Raw genomic sequence first — 15,883 nt, 5'->3', positions numbered from 1 at the left:
AAAGGTAGAGAGTGATATTTAAAGTTACCCCTAAAGACTAAATCAGAGCAAAGCTCAAAGAGCAGTTCCCCATGTAGGAAGGGCTTCATAGTTTTGTTTTTCATTATTTTGGCAATTAATAACCGAGGCCTAGGCACACAGAATGTTCTCAAGGAGCTGCAGTCTAGTAGGAAAGACAGGAAAAAGCCTATTAGTGTAGCATGTGAAGAGTGCCTACTCCTCCTAACCATGTAAGGAGTGCTGTTCAATAAGGAAGAAAGGCCCAAGAAAACAAGCAGCTAACCCAGTGCAGGTGTGGAATGGTGGGGACTCAGAGAATCCCCCCCAGAACTTCTTACTTTCTTTTTGTGTGTGTGCAGGTTTGGGGATGGAACCCAGAGGCATTCGATCTCCGAGCTACACCCCCTGCCCTATTTTTTATTCTTTATTTTGAAGCAGGGTCTCACTGAGTTGCAAAGGTCCTCACTAAGTAGCTGAGGCTGGCTGCGGACTGCGATCCTCCTGTCTCAGCCTCCCGAATGCTGGGGTTACAAGCGTGCGCCACCACAGTCAGCTCAGAACTTACTTTCAGTGTATATCCTAGAGGGAAATGTTACTTTTGAAGTGAAACCTACACATGATATCGTTAGGTCAATAAGAGGTTCTGAAGCAAGGCAGTGTGGGTGTTCAAGGAATTGTGATCATAACACTGATGAAACCAATGCTAACTATGATGGTGATGATTGCTATTCTTCACTGCACAGCCACTGTCTGCCAAGTGCTTTACTAATTGCTTTACCTAAGAATCTCACTCAGTCCTTAGACTACACCCATGAGGTAGGATACTCTTTTTTTAAGTATACTTTTACGGGTGCATTGTAATTGCATATCATAACGAGGTTCAGTGTGATAGAAACAGACATGCGCACAGTGTTTGGTGTGTTTCCCTTCAGATTTCACCCTGCTTCCTCCTCTCCCTCCCATACATGTTATTGGATTGGAATTGAGAAGTTCATATATGTACATAGCATCATTTGAACTGTTTCCCTCATCAAATGAGGAATACTCTTAATATACGTATTTTATAGATGAAGAAACTGGTCCTCAGAGAAATCATCACTTGGCTGAGCTCACACAGCTGTAGCTAGTGTAGCGCATGCTCTTAACCTTTTAGCAGACCCTCCAACTAGAAGAACAGGGGAAGTTTAGTGCGACTATGAAGAGCTATTTTTGGCAAGAACCTGGATGGGCATGGAGAGTGGAGTGGAGTGGAGTGGAGCGGAGTGGAGTGGGAGGCAGGCTACGCGTGGACCATTCACTGAAGGATTAGCAAGGCTAGGGTGTGAGAGATGCACGGGGTTAGTTCCATAAAAGGGGCCATTATACTAATGCATTGTGGGACAGTAATAACTTTGTGCGTGTGTGTGCGTGTGCGTGTGCGTGTGCGTGTGTGTGTGTGTGTGTGTTACTGAGGATGGCTTTCTACCTGCAGACTACACTCTCAGACCTATTTTATATTTTATTTGGAAACAGGGTCTCACTAAGTTGCTGAGAGCCTCACTAAGTAGCTGAGGCTGGCTTTGAACCTGCGTGATCCTCCTGTCTCAGCATCCCAAGTACTGGGATTACAAGCATGCATCACCATGCCTAGCTGACAGTAGTAACTATTATCTCTAAAAATCACCATCTTCCAACACTTTTAAAACAGCTAGGGTGAACTCCTTAAACATTTTACATGACATTTTTTAGTAAGAAACCTCCCCCTTACTGATAGTATTCTACAGTGAATTATCACTCATTAAACTCACATGGACCCAGGAATCTGGGACTGAATTCTAGAAGAAAGAAGGTCCTCAAGTTCAGGGTCTTCTCAGCTGGGCTTATCAGGAGGAGCATGGCATGAGGGGTGACTTAGAAATATTGCTGAGCTCAAGAAGGTAAAATCTGTCCACTGGAAAGGACTGTAGTCACTCCTAAATGTCATTTACCATGTGGGGAATATTGAATCTAATATGCCTCCTTGTCCAACACATTTTGACTAAACAGCCCCTCACTTACTAGGAGCTGAGCACAAGGACAAACATTTTTGACCTGGAGGCCATGTGAGAACAATGAGCCTCATTTTAATGAATCATCCCAGAAAGAAGACACATAGGGTTTCAGGCTGGGGATAGCTGCCAAGATCCATGAATGTTTAGCAAAGAAACTCCTGGGGCAGGCACAGGCTGTGCTCAGCTCTAATTTATAGACATGAAAACAGATTCCTTTAGCCAGGTCCAAGCATCAGACTCTTAGGAAACACAGAGGGCCAGCCCATTTCACAAGATTGGTAGGCTGAGCCTGGAAAAGTTACAGTGAAGCCAGAAAAACTCAAACACTTGAAAGGATCAGCTGGGTCCAAGCACCATCCTGATTCAAGCACAGTGACCTTATGGTCACAGATGAATGCAGGAATGGGCAGGTATCTAAAAATAAATGCCCTCTCTCTGACTCATACTGTTACAGAAGTGTAGGGAGAGAATAGGGAGAGGGAGAGATCAACTTTAACTAGAGGGTGTGGGAGGGGGAGAACATGCACAGGTTTCATTCATAGAGTAGATGTTGAGCTGAGTCTGAAAGGTATATATAAGGAGAAACTTCCAGGTGTTTGGAAAATATATGTAACAATAATAGTAACAATAATAATAATAGATGTCATTTGTTGAATACCATTTTCTACAAGCTCAGTCTAGAAGTCAAGAGAGACAGCAAGTAGTAGGCAAGTAACTTACTCAATCTGAGCTTGGGTTTATCTGTTAGGTGATACAACGCCCCACATGGGTGGTAGATAGTGCAGTCAAAAGCATGCGAGGGTGTTGGGATACACAGGTCAAACTTGAACTCTGCCACAGTGGTTTTGTGGTTTGGGGCTTGTTATTTAACTTCTCTGAGCCTTGATTTCCTCACCCATCACACTGAGAATAGTAATACCTTATAGGATCATCCATGAGCCCTAAGGGAGACCTTAGAACAGAGCCTCACTCAGTGTTAGCTCTTCTTGTCATTGGGAAGATCTAGTGAAAAAATGTATGCCAGAGCCCCACAGGAGAGCTGCAATGGGCGGAAGGTCCATGTGTAGAAGTGTGGATAAAATGAGCTCTCTGGCTCTACCACAGAAAAGTGTTAGTGTAGAGAGCAGAGACTCAAAGACCATGCAAGTTGTGTTTATGGTCACGTGATCGGCAAAACTCTAAGGTGCTTAAGTGTTTAGGTACATAATAGACATGCACTGAGAAAAATAAAAAGTAATTTATGTACATTTCATGCAAATCATACCATACTTGAGTTCACATTTATGGTCCCTCTGACTCTGAAGTTTTAGGATCATCTACATCAAGTTCACCCTTGAAGATATAATTGCCTGGTGATGTATCAGCTTGGATTTTTTTTCCCATTAATCAGGTTTGAAGGAAGCTCACATTACTCCCAATGTTTACCAATACATTTGTTACATAACAGTAACAACAACAACAATAACAATATATATCATTTGTTGTGTACCATAATCCACAAAGTCTATTTATGTTTCCTCAGTAGTTCCTATACCACTAGCATCAAGTATGTATTATCCCGGATTTTGTAGTGGAGGCATCTGAAGTTCAGGGAGGTTAAGCAATTTGCAGGTGCTAGAGCTGGGATTGGAACCCAGCTTTGCCCTGGGCAAGTCCTTCCCTCTCTGCTGCCTGTCCTCCGTCATACTTGTTTAACATTAAGGAGCCTCTAAGGTCGACAGCTGTAAAGGAAAGAAATTAAAAGTGTGATAACAATATTTCATTTCCAATATATAAATATGTTTCAGAAAAGAATTACTGACCCTGCCCTTGGCTGTAGCTATGTTTTTCTTCTCTTGCTCCAGTCGTTTGGACAAATAGGAAACTGCATGTTAGGCTAAGGTCACATGGAAGGGAGTGGATAATGCAATTTGCAAAAAGAGAAGTGTTATGAATAGATGGTATTTTTAGTGTTATCTTTCTCGTCCACAATGGGTTCTGGTTTCCAGCCTGATGAAATGTAAATTCTACAAGGTCTGAGGGAAAACTCAGAGATGCGAGACCGATGCCAAGAAGGAGGAGCAGGTAGTGAGGTCGCTCCTCAGCCCTGGCTGCAAGGCCAGGAGGGCTGGCAGCTGTGCGCTAAGTCCTGGCTGGGAAGCCCTGCTCGCAGTTGAGCCTGTTGAGCGCTCCTCCGTGACAGCATCCCTCCCACCCGGATCCTGGATGTCTGGGTGGGTGGTAGGATCTGTGGGAAAGGCATGCCATTGGGGCACTTCCTTTTCTCTCTTTTTTTCTTTTTCTTTAGTGGTACTGAGATAGAACCCAGGGGTGTTCTACCCCCTCAGCTGTACCCCTAGTGTTTTTTATTCTTTTTTACCTTTTTTTTTTTAAACTTTTTTTGCAGGTTTGGGGGTGGAACCCTGGGGCATTAAACCTCCAAGTAACACCCCCAGCCCTATTTTTTTTAAATTCTTTATTTTGAAACCGGCTGAGTTGCAGAGGGTCTCACTAAGTAGCTGAGGCTGTCCATGAACTGTAATCCTCTGGTCTCAGCCTCCCAAATGCTGGGATTACAAGTGTGCACCACCACGCCCAGCTGTGTTTTTTGTTTTTTTAATTTTGAAACAAGTTCTCACTAAGTTTCCAAGGGTCTTGCTGAATTGCTAAGGGTGGCCTTAAAAACCTGTGAGCCTCATATCTCAGCCTCCCGAGTATTAGGATTACAGGTGTGCACTACCACTCTCCCCCACCCAACCCCATACTAGGGATTGGACCCAGCAACATTCTACCTCTTAGCTGTACTCCCAAGGCTTTTTTCGGTTTTATTTTGAAACAGGTCGTTCATAAGATTGCTGAGAGTCTCACTACGCTGATGAGGCTGTCCTGGAATCTGTGATCTTCCTGTTTCATCCTCTCAAGTCCTGGGACTACTGGCATGACCACCAAGCTGGGCTAGGACATTTCCTTTAAATTCATGATACCACCCATACCATGGGCTCCCTGTACTGTCTAGCCAACTTAACTCTAATCTTCTAGTATGTTTATTTTCCAGCTTTCCCCGCAAGACGCTTACACTTTCTACTCTCTCCTCAAAGCTTCGTAGGCCCCTCTACCTCTCACTCTAGCAGATGATATTGGCTTCCACCTTACAGAGAAACGTTCAGTTGTCAGTCAGATGGGAGCCTCTTGCCTTCTTTCGCCAAACTCCCAGCTACCTTCACTTTCTCCTTCCCTTTGTTGGGACCAAGGACAGGTGTCTTTCTTTGTTCCTTTAAAAGACTTCCTGTCAATGACTTTGGTCATCCCCTTCCTCTCATCTCTCTAGCAGTTCATTTTTATGTTGTTCAAACGTGGCTTTATCCCTCCACCCATTGCTAGCCAGGTGTTCCCTCCAATACTTCTCCCCCCCTTTGCACCTCTCTTTCTTCACTAAGTCCATTCAGTCCACGCTAGGCTCCCACGTCCCCTCACGGTCCCTTTTGATGTCAGCACTGTCGAGTCTAATAGTCACCTTTTCCCCGTGTGATTCCCACTCTCAGAAAACAGAGTCAAATGAACTCCTCCTCCCCAAGCCTTCTCCTCCCCTGGCTCCTGGCTCCCCTGTTTTCCTCTGACCTCTCTGCCTGCTAATTCTCTGTCCTTTCTGGAGGCTCCCCCTTGGACCTGGGTCCTCTTTTTGTCTTTCTTCATGCTGTCTTCCTAGGCAATCTTATCATTCATAATATTATTATTTTCTTGTCATTCATTCATCTCCCATTCTCCTTGTTTTCAATATCATCTATGTTTTTTTAAATTTAATTAATTAATTTATTTTGCATTAGTAGGGATTGAACACAGGGGCATTCTACCTCGTATTCATACTCATAATCCTTTTATTTTTTTTTTCAATTTTTAAACAGGGTCTCACTAACTTGCTGAGGTTGGCATCACACCTGTTATCCTCCTGTCTCAGCCTCCCGAGTACTAAATACTGGGATTATAGGCATGCACCACCACATCTGGCAATATCATCTATGTTCCAATGGTATCTAATGAATATCTCTAGCTGAGATCTCTTCTCTGTCTCGCTTTGGTGTATCCAGCTGTGATACTTAATACCTATGCTTGGATACCTCACATGCACAGCAAATTCATCCTGTCCAAAATTGGCCCACCATGCTTTCAGCTCCTTGGACATCCCAACTCCTTTTTGCCTCAGAGTCTTTACACATCTTGCATCCTCTATGTGGGGTGGTCTTCTGTGCTAAGACACAGCTGACCTCTCGTCTTTCATGCCATGCTTCAGTTTTGGAACCCCAGGCACCCTAAACATATTTTCTCATTATTTTCTGTAATTACACAGCTTATTTCCATAAGCATTGTAATTTGTAATCATTACATTTTTTTTCTTTTCCCTTTTTTCTGGGGGGGAGGGCAGCTGAGGGAGGGATCTTACTCTTCTGCTAATCTCCATATTGGCTCAAAACACTTTATTTTCTAATGTGTCCCCAGCACGTTGTGATGTGCCTGTGACTTAGTCATTTTTGGTAGATATTCAAAAGAATGAGTGGCAGTCATGCACCAAAATAAACTATAGGAAAAGGAGCAAGGCAAAATGTCCACCCTTATTTTCTTCAACTAAGCTCTGTGAAGCTTCTAATGCTTGTCTGTCCCCTCACAGAACCTCCTGAAATCAGAATAAAGGTGGATTGGGAAGCAAGGGGAGAAGGGAGCTGGTGTGGTATAAATGGTCTAGGGAAGACTCATGGAGTAAAGACTTCATAAAATCTTGTCTCAGGATAGATCTTTTTTGTTTGTTTGTTTGTTTTTGTTTTTGTCTTTGTCTTTGTCTTTGTCTTTGTTTTTGTTTTTGTTTTTGTCTTGCGGGTCTGGGGATGGAACCCAGGGGCATTCGACTGCCGAGCTACACCCCCTGCCTTATTTTTTTATTCTTTATTTTGAAACTGGGTCTAACTGAGTTGCGGAGGGCCTCACTAAGTAGCTGAGGCTGTCCACGAACCTCAGGTCTCAGCCTCCCAAATGCTGGGATTACAAGTGCGCGCCATCATGCCCGGCTCTAGAAAGATCTTTAAAAACCTTCAGGCTACTGAAAAAACCTGGATTTCCTCACTTCTAATCAGCAGTCAGGCCAAAACCATGGTATTGTTTGCAGACTCTCAACCTCTCCCTGAAATGACTCCCTGAACTTTCCTCTTCTCACTAGTGGAAAGCCGAGTGGGGAGCCAGATTGTGAAGCCTCTGCCCCTATGCCGCCCCCGAGCTGCCTGGAGGAAATGAGCCAAGAGACCAAGGCCAGGGTGGAGGAAGAAGCCTACAACAAGGGGTGAGTCAGACCTTGGCCACAGAGGGCACCTGGCAGGTCTCAGCAGACACCTTCCCACGGCCTTTCCAGTTTCTTAGTGGTTTTAGGGAGGCAACCAGTGGCCCCAGGGCCCCCTGGCCCCAGGAAGGAGTGACATAGGAAAGAACAAGACTGTTGAACAGGAAGGACAGAAGGAAGCCGGGTCAGAAGGTGTGATTAGACACTAATTCGACTGCTCTCTTCTTAACCACCAACACTACTACAGGGGATGGTCTGGAAGTCAGGGCCTGGGCTAGGTTCCTCTGGGTGGCAAGGAGAGGCCATGTTGTTGCCAGCAATGCCCCAGGGAGGCACAACTCTGCTTCCTAGAACTCCCTTGGTCATCTCCTTCTCCTGTAAACTGAGTCCCCTCCACATCCAACCATCACCTTCTCTGACTGAGCTTCAGGAGAACCTATGGGTAACTTTTAGTCACCAGGAAGATAGCACTGAGCACTGAGCCCAGGCCCTGAAGCAGAGAAGCACCGCCAAACTGGCATGGTGCCCCCATGGCTCCCAAGGGAGATGCAGCTTCCTAAAGACCAGAACCCAGGGGCTCCTGTGTGATAGTCACAGCGGTGAGGTTGCTCCAGCCAGATTGCTGAAGTTAAATGCCATGCTGCAGGACAACTAAATAGTGCACATTCAGGGTAATACTGAACCTGGGAGAAGGAAATTGGAAAGGTGTCTCTTGGAAAGACTGGTGTGTGTGTGTGTGTGTGTGTGTGTGTGTGTGTGTGTGTGTGTGTATTATTAGAAATTGAACCCAGGGGAATTCTACCTCTGAGCCACACCCTCAGCCCTATTTATTTCTATTTTTATTTTGAAACAGGGTCTTTCTAAATTGCTAAGACCCTTGATAAGTTCTGAGACTGGCCTTGAACCTGTGATTCTACTGTTTCAGCCTCTGCACTAGCACTACTAGGATTACAGGAACGCACCACCACGCCCAGCTAAAAGTCCATCTGACCTCAGAATGCTTGTGGGCAAGTCCCCCATTGGCTTTGTGACCTTTTTTTTTTTTTTTTTTTTTTTTTTGCAGGTCTGGGGATGGAACCCAGGGGCATTCGACCTCCGAGCTATACCCCCTGCCCTATTTTTTTTTTTTTTTTGAAACCGGGTCTCACTGAGTTGCAGAGGGCCTCACTAAGCAGCTGAGGGTGTCCCCGAACCGTGATCCTCGATCCTCCGGTCTCAGCCTCCCGAATGCTGGGATCACAAGCGTGCGCCACCACGCCCGGCCTTTGTGACCATTTTCTGAGTACTTCCCTAGGTTAATCCCTGACGCTTCCAAAAAAACCATTTGATGTCCTGTGAGCCGGGGTTTACCCTCTTCATTTTACAGATGAAAAGCTAAGGTTCCAGGGTTACACAGAGAACAAATGCAATCTTATCTCTGCAGCATGTTTTGCAGGATGAGAACCCAGGAGACCCTGTGCCCACATTTTTTTCCCTGTCAGTTTGTCATACTGTCACATAAACAGGAAGGATGACTGAGGAGTGAGGGGAAATTGTACTGACATGAGCTGCGTTGGGGTTCAGTGGAGCTCCAGCTTTTTCCTGTTGTGTGGACCATAGGAAGTGCGTCATCTTGGAGGTGCTCAAGTCCTCCCCTAGGAATCAGGAGAGGATGCTCCATGTCTCTTCCAGACTCAGTGGTTCCTTTTTGTCCTCCAGATACCAGGAAGGTCTAAAGAAGACCAAAGAACTTCAAGACCTAAAGGAGGAGGAGGAGGAGGAAGAGCAGAAGAGGGACGGTCCAGAGGAACCTGAAGAGGCAGAAGAGACTGAGGAAGAGGAAAAGGGCCAGAGAAGCAGGTGGGAAACCTGCGTGTGGAGCCCTTGCTAAAATGAGTTACAATTTATTTAATCATTGAATTGCCTAAAATCTCTGTAAATGCCAATCAGGGCAATGGTAGGTCTGGTGACCACAGGAACCAAGAGGGAACTTATACTGGGAGGAGGTAGAGTGAATGAATTGCTGTGGGACACTTGTGAGCCATGAGAGTCAGAGGTGGTCATGGACAGGGAAGAGGACAATCAAGGGCTTGTAGAGGGGGAGGGGAAAGAGAGAGAGAAAGAGAGAGAGAGAGAGAGAGAGAGAGAGAGAGAGAGAGAGAGAGAGAGAGAGGAGGGAGGAGAGAGAAAGGAGGGAGGAGAGAGAAAGGAGGGAGGAGAGAGAAAGGAGGGAGGAGAGAGAAAGGAGGGAGGAGAGAGAGAAGAGGAGGAGAGAGAGAAGAGAAGAGAAGAGAAGAGAAGAGAAGAGAAGAGAAGAGAAGAGAAGAGAAGAGAAGAGGAGGGGAGAGAGAGAAGAGGAGGGGAGAGAGAGAGAAGAGAAGAGAAAAAGAAAAAGATAAAAGGAGAAAAGAAAAAAAGAGAAAGAGAGAAAAAGAAGAGAGGACTCACTCCATTCCCAACCATTGCCAGGAATAAGCCAAGACCAAGGGAGGATTCAATGAGAGGGAGAGGTCTCAGCCTGTCAGGTTCAAGGGAAGAGCCATCTAGGAGAGCTGGGCAAAAGGCTTTTCCCCTGAAAATATGCCTGTGCTGGTGTACACTGCCTCTCCTAAGGAGAGAACTTCCAAGCTTCACAATAAAAGCACAATCCTTACTCTAAGCAGTTGGATCCTGTTCTCTTCACGTCTTGTCTCCCTCCTGGGGGAATCTTATTTATCAGACCACCACACTGCCTTCCTCCCCATTAATGTCAAGCCCAGGCCTGACAAAAGCCCTTCCTTTGGCACCCTGAATACAGCTAAGACAGGCTAGAACTTCTAACATTTCCAAACACTGAGAAAGAACAAAGGAGAAATAAACAGAGAGTATGTGGAGTATAAACAGTCTGGTTTACAAAGCACAGGACTTATCTAGGTAATTTGATCTTAGGCAACTGGCAGCTCCCTCCCATTTCATGAAACGTGGAGGAAAACAAGGCTTTGCCAGGGTCCTTTCTGTCCAGCTGTTGTTGGCACTTGGTGGTGCCTCCATCTCTCAAGAGTGCCCTCTTGGCCCTGCTGCTCCTGAGAGGCCCTATTCTGCCTTGTTTGCTCCCTCTTGGATTGACTTTTTGGTTTTGTGAACACACCTCAAATGTATTCTTTCCTGGAGTGACAGATACCAGGCGTGAGCCATCAGAAGAGTCCTCTGCCCTTCTGCACAGGAGTATCACTTCACCTTTTAAGCTCAGCAGTGTGGCATCATCTTCTCCATGAGGGCTGACATTCCTATCATATAAACTGCCCGGTCAGGCTGATAAGATCTCTTCCCTACCTGTAACCCAAGCCAGACTGGCCTCAAGAGCTGTAGTCTACAATGCCAGGCACTCCTTATCCATCTGAGTCTCTTAGATGTGTGTTGCTGTCTTTATTTTGAAACAGGGTCTCACTAAGTTGTGGAGTGCCTCACTAAGTAGCTGAGGCTGGCTACAAACCTGATCCTTCTGTTTCAGCCTCTCAAGTACTGAGATTATAAGCATGCACCACCATGCTGGCTCTTTATAATGTAGTTTTAAAACATGGAGCTAAGCCCAGCAGCTTGTACTTTATTTAAGACACAATATCAAATACTAGTGGGGTTTTTTTGAGTCTTAGTTTTTTTCTCTGTTACATGTAATAATGTAATCTGTTATAAATATTGCTCTCTGGAGGATTTGTTTAAAGGAACTTTGAGTGAATCAACACAATATTTTAATAATATTAAAGTACATAGTCTTCTGACATTTATATAATACATTGAACCAGTGAGATCCATAAGTTGTGACATAAACCTTTGTCTTTTCTCCTACCATTGGTTCAACATGATTTGATCAATCTAACCTAATTCATTTGTAACCTCTCTTACAGGCTACAAATGGATGATAAGCGAAAGGTCACAAAACCAGATCTTGATCTCTTCCTTGTAGTCTCACTTAAGAGTAGGGTTAGGACCAAGAGAGATCAACCAGTCTCAGAAAGTCAAGGGTCATATGTTTTATGGGATCTAAAGAGAAAACAGGAAACAAAAAGGAGTTGAGATAGATGTGGAGGGAGACTAGGAGAGTTCGTGGAAGGGGGTGAGGGGTGGGAGTTGAGGACGGGGGGGGGGAGGAGAACTGATTAAAAAAGCAATTCATATAACTTTATGTCTATATATGAAGGTGTCACTACCAACCTTACTAACATGTCCAGGGCAGGGGGGAAACAGGGTAGGATTCAAAGAGAGACATACAAGTGCTATATGTGTGTATGTTTGTATCACTTTGAACACCACTATAATGTATAATTATAATGAATATATATATATATATATATGCAAGTGGGGTTAGAGTGGGACTCTTCCCACTCAGCTGCCTGTTCTGGAGCATGGAAATGACTCCAAAGAATGACTCCATTATGACATCCAATTATATCTAAATAGAATCTGAAGACTCTAAATAGGACCAAAAGGAAATAAGCTTTTGTTTCTAAGCAATCTCTTCCCCACAGTTGTGAAAATAGCCAGTGACATTCATATCAGCTAATGTGATTTTTTTTTTTTTTTGCTTTGTTAAATTGTGCCTGAAATGACCTGTTGGGGTTCTCACATGGACGAGAAACCAGACACTGTTCCATGTGATCTTTGCACCTGAGACAAGCACTCTGAGCATCTGGCTCTTTCTTTCTTTTTCTTTTTCTTTTTCTCTTTTTTTTTTTTTTTTTGTGGTACTGGGGGTAGAACCCAGAGGCTTTCTATCTCTGGCCTATACTCCCAGACCTAGTTTTGTATTTTTTTTTAATTTGTAAACAGGGTCTCACTAAGTTGCTGAGAGCCTCACTAAGTAGCTGAGGCTGGCTTCGAACCTGCACGATCCTCCTGGGATTACAAGCATGCACCACCACACCTGGCTTGGCCCCTTTCTGAGAAGCGTATTTTTTGAGTTTTTCAACCAATGGCAAGTTATCCATTCTCTACTGACTCTGTATTAGAGTGCCCCACTTTCCAGCATGGGCCTGGGTACCACAGTATTGGTGTGAGACTTGGGGTCTTCAGGAAGCCCTTCTGCATTTTCCTCACCCCTTTGGTTTGATAATCCTCGGTATTTTCATTCAAAAATAGATCTGGGATTAAAAACAGGAGGAGATTCTAGCTTGAAAAGGGCATCCAGGGCTTTTACCAAGAGCTATGAAATAGATCTTGGACCAGATTTCTTTTCACTAAACCAGAAAGAGAGAGGACAGATTGAAAGGCAGATGGGAAAGAAGCAAGAGGGAAAAGTGCCAAAGATGGAGGGTGAGAGGCACAAAGGACAGAGAGATAAAAGGGGAGAACAGAAGAAATGATGAGATTGGGAGTGAGGAGAGAAAAGGAGGAAGAAGAATCACCCAGAGATTGCCAGAATCTTCTGTTTGACTTTGGGGTAGTTAGAAGTGAACTGCTGAGGTTGATCCAGCCGTTTGTCATTTGTCACTGCCAATCAAGCTGCTTCTGAGAGTTTAGCACAGTTTATTCACTCTGGACATGAAGTATAAGGTAGGGGTGGAACTGAGAGCAACACATTGTGCACCTGGGTACTGATGCAGGGGACAGGTTAGAACTTGGAAGTGATCGCACCTGTAGCTAAGTATGGCGGCACACTGGTCCTCTCTGGCTCTACGAGAGTGTGGATCAGCCAGTTTGCACCTTGAGGCTTAGGAGAGTGTGGTTATTAGTGATTCCCCATGAACAGGGGAGGCCATGTGTGAATGGATGAATGATTGATCCAGTAAGAGTGTTCTAGGCCAGCAGTTCCCAGGATCAAGGCTGGGGAATAGAGGCATCGAGACCCCGAGGGAGATTTGACCATGGACTCCTAGACCATAACTTTAGAGGTGCTCATTCAGCAGGCCTGGGGTAGTTTGAATAATTGTTTCCAAGTGATCCTATGCACAGCTAAGTTTGTGAACCTCTGCTCTAACGGCACTGCAGGTATCTATCTCCAGACAGATAAGTATGGGTCTAGGCATCATACGTGCACCCAGAATACTAAACCCTCTGCCTATTTTTTCACTGACAGCAAACTTGACGAGTTGGTCCACTTCCTACAAGTCCTGTACCCCAAGCTGTGTCGGCACTGGCAAGTGATCTGGATGATGGCTGCAGTGATGCTGGTCCTGACTGTCGTGCTGGGGCTCTACAGTTCCTATGACTCTTGTGTAGAGCAGGCCGATGGAAAATCCACCTGCTCAGCAGCCCAGAGGGACTCCTGGTGGAGCTCGGGACTCCAGCACCAGCAGCCTACAGAGCAATAGGAAGCTGACTCCTCGCCAGTGCCCTGCTCCAGTCCATCCAGCTCACCACCTCATCCCCCAGTGTAGTGTGCCAGGCCCAGGTGTGGATACCCTGCCACGCATCCCATTAGGGGAAGAAGAGGGCTTCGTTCCCTGCTTGATAACTCCGTGGGAGCTGTTCATACACAGAACCTTGGTGGTCTTGAAGAATCAACAAAACTGCCCTAGGAAAGCATCCAGTAGATGAAGAAGTGACTTTCTCAAGAAACCTTAGTCAAAGAAAAGGGCTCCTGCCCCTCACGCAGTGGCTGGGGAGAACTAAAACATTGTCACCAAGGGACAGTAAGAAGCTCGCTCTCCCCTTTGTCCTCTCTGCAGTAGGTTATCAGGAAGAATTGTGCTTAATGGCTGATACTGACCTTGAGGATCAGACCTGAAATTTGGAGTCACAACATGAATTGTCTTTCCAATTCCCATCTCATTTTCCATGACGATCCTTCAGCTTCCCCTTCTGACCTTTGGAATCAGAGTTACTTTTCACAGAATATGAATGATTTCTCAGAAAAATGTGTAAGCCAAATTGAGCTCATTGAGTTCTTGAAATGAAATGGGAAGATGTGAATTAATACGTATCTCTATACACATACACACACAACACACACAACACATACAACACACATGTGCACAAAGCCAACAGCCCTCCAAAAGTGTGCTTCGGATGTGTGTTCTGGATAAATAGGATGCATGTCCAGCCAACTCACAGGTTTTCACTGGATGTGGGACAGTCAGTAGGCGCCTGTACAGTGAGCTACCCACGTGGGCTAGGGAAACGTGGAAAACACTGAAAACTCATGGCTTCAGTGACAGATGTGCTGGTCTCCAGTTCAGATGGCAGTTCCAAGCTGCTATATAGCACAGTCTGTCTCCTTTGTGTCCTCTCCCTTGGAAAGCAGTTAACCCCCCTCTCGAGGGAACAAGGAGAAGTGCTTTTTGCTCCCGCCTCTCACTCTATATGCAGGGGCGCAGTTGCACCTTAGAGCTTCAGTGCAAATGAGATTCTGACCCAAACATATGCTTCAGAGCATTCCCAGTTGTTCGACATAAAACTGAAGGAGTGCATCCCATCTCCAGTGATGTCCCCCCCCCCCGCCCGTTTTAGCTTCTGCTTTCTTTGGTCCTCATCATTTGGGGGCGAGGGATATTGGTTTCTGCACAGGTTCTCTTGTGGTTGTTTTTGGCTTTGTATTGTCAATTGTTTGGTTTTGTTGCTGGTGCTCTTATAGAACTTTCTATGTGTTAAGTACTGTTCTCAGTATTAGATAGGTTCATTTTAGTTCCTCAAGGGAAAAATAATCTGGTATGGATATTGCTCTCTCCTTTTTCAGACAGGGAAACTGAAGCACAAAAGAAACAATTTGCCAAGGACACGTAGCTAGTAAATCATGGAGCTGGTACTCAGACCCGGTGGCCTGCTCCAGGGCTGTGCTCCTGACCCTCGCTGGATGCTTCCCATGTCAGTTTCACTCCCTATTCAACTACTACAAACCATCTCTGGTTCCCAAACTAAACTTTCAGTGGCTGCTCCGTACCTCCACTTGCTAGTTATTCTCCTGCTGTTTTCCTTTGTTCTGGTCACTCTTGAGGAACAAGTGCAAAAATCTCCCCTCCATAGAGGCTTGGATAACCTCCTTCTCCCCACTTCCATCATACCCAACATAATGGGGCACACCCTCCTCTGTGCTTGCTGGCACTTGTTCGGTATTTTCATTATTGACTTGTACCTGCGGTCTCTCATCATTATTTATTTATGTGTCTGTCTCTCCAAGCATTTTTTTTCCCTCAGAGACAAGAACCATGTCTTACCCATCTCTTGGGTAACATGGTGGCTGATGCTTAGGAAGGTGTCATTAAATGCTGGTCAAAAGAAGAATCGAACATTCAAGGTGGTGAGAAGCAGCCCGGGACACTAATATTTTGCAGTTTTCCCAGCACCATTGCCACTCCCCATCTCCAAGAGAAAAATCATGTCTTTGATGACCTCAGCTTGTTTTATTATTTCTCAGTCTACACTGAGAATGAGTGGGAATGAAACTAGACCAGCAGCCACATCGTTTCCAAGCTCAAGGACTGGGTGCAATACAATCACTCCCTTCAAATAGACCCCCCTAGAGCAGACCCCACTTTGAAACCTCATAGGGGGCATCCTTTACAGTGGCTGGAGAGTGACAGAGACAGAAGCCCTAACCAGCATTGACCAAGGATGTGCCGTTAAGGTAAAGAGGTGCAAAGCAAGGCAGAGGGACTTT

General features: G+C 45.3%; 1 protein-coding gene across 3 annotated transcripts in view; it reads left to right on the top strand.

Annotated features, from left to right (window-relative positions):
* IRAG1 (inositol 1,4,5-triphosphate receptor associated 1) overlaps positions 1 to 13,598 on the top strand; it is a gene marked incomplete at both ends in the record, with an annotated part of 120,254 nt that extends 106,656 nt beyond the window's left edge. For all 3 annotated transcript variants that reach the window (XM_080711861.1, XM_080711860.1, XM_080711859.1), the window contains 3 exons: positions 7,216 to 7,335; positions 9,031 to 9,171; positions 13,364 to 13,598. In XM_080711861.1, coding sequence (XP_080567987.1) covers positions 7,216 to 7,335; positions 9,031 to 9,171; positions 13,364 to 13,598 — 496 coding nt within the window. The remainder of the gene's footprint in view (positions 1 to 7,215; positions 7,336 to 9,030; positions 9,172 to 13,363) is intronic.
* Between the last annotated feature and the right edge of the window lie 2,285 nt (positions 13,599 to 15,883).

This window comes from Muscardinus avellanarius (assembly GCF_963383645.1).
Source record: "Muscardinus avellanarius genome assembly, chromosome: 1".
NCBI classification, from domain to species: domain Eukaryota; kingdom Metazoa; phylum Chordata; class Mammalia; order Rodentia; family Gliridae; genus Muscardinus; species Muscardinus avellanarius.
The sequence above is the reverse complement of the archived record's forward strand: the minus strand, read 5'-3'. Positions and strand labels throughout refer to the sequence as shown.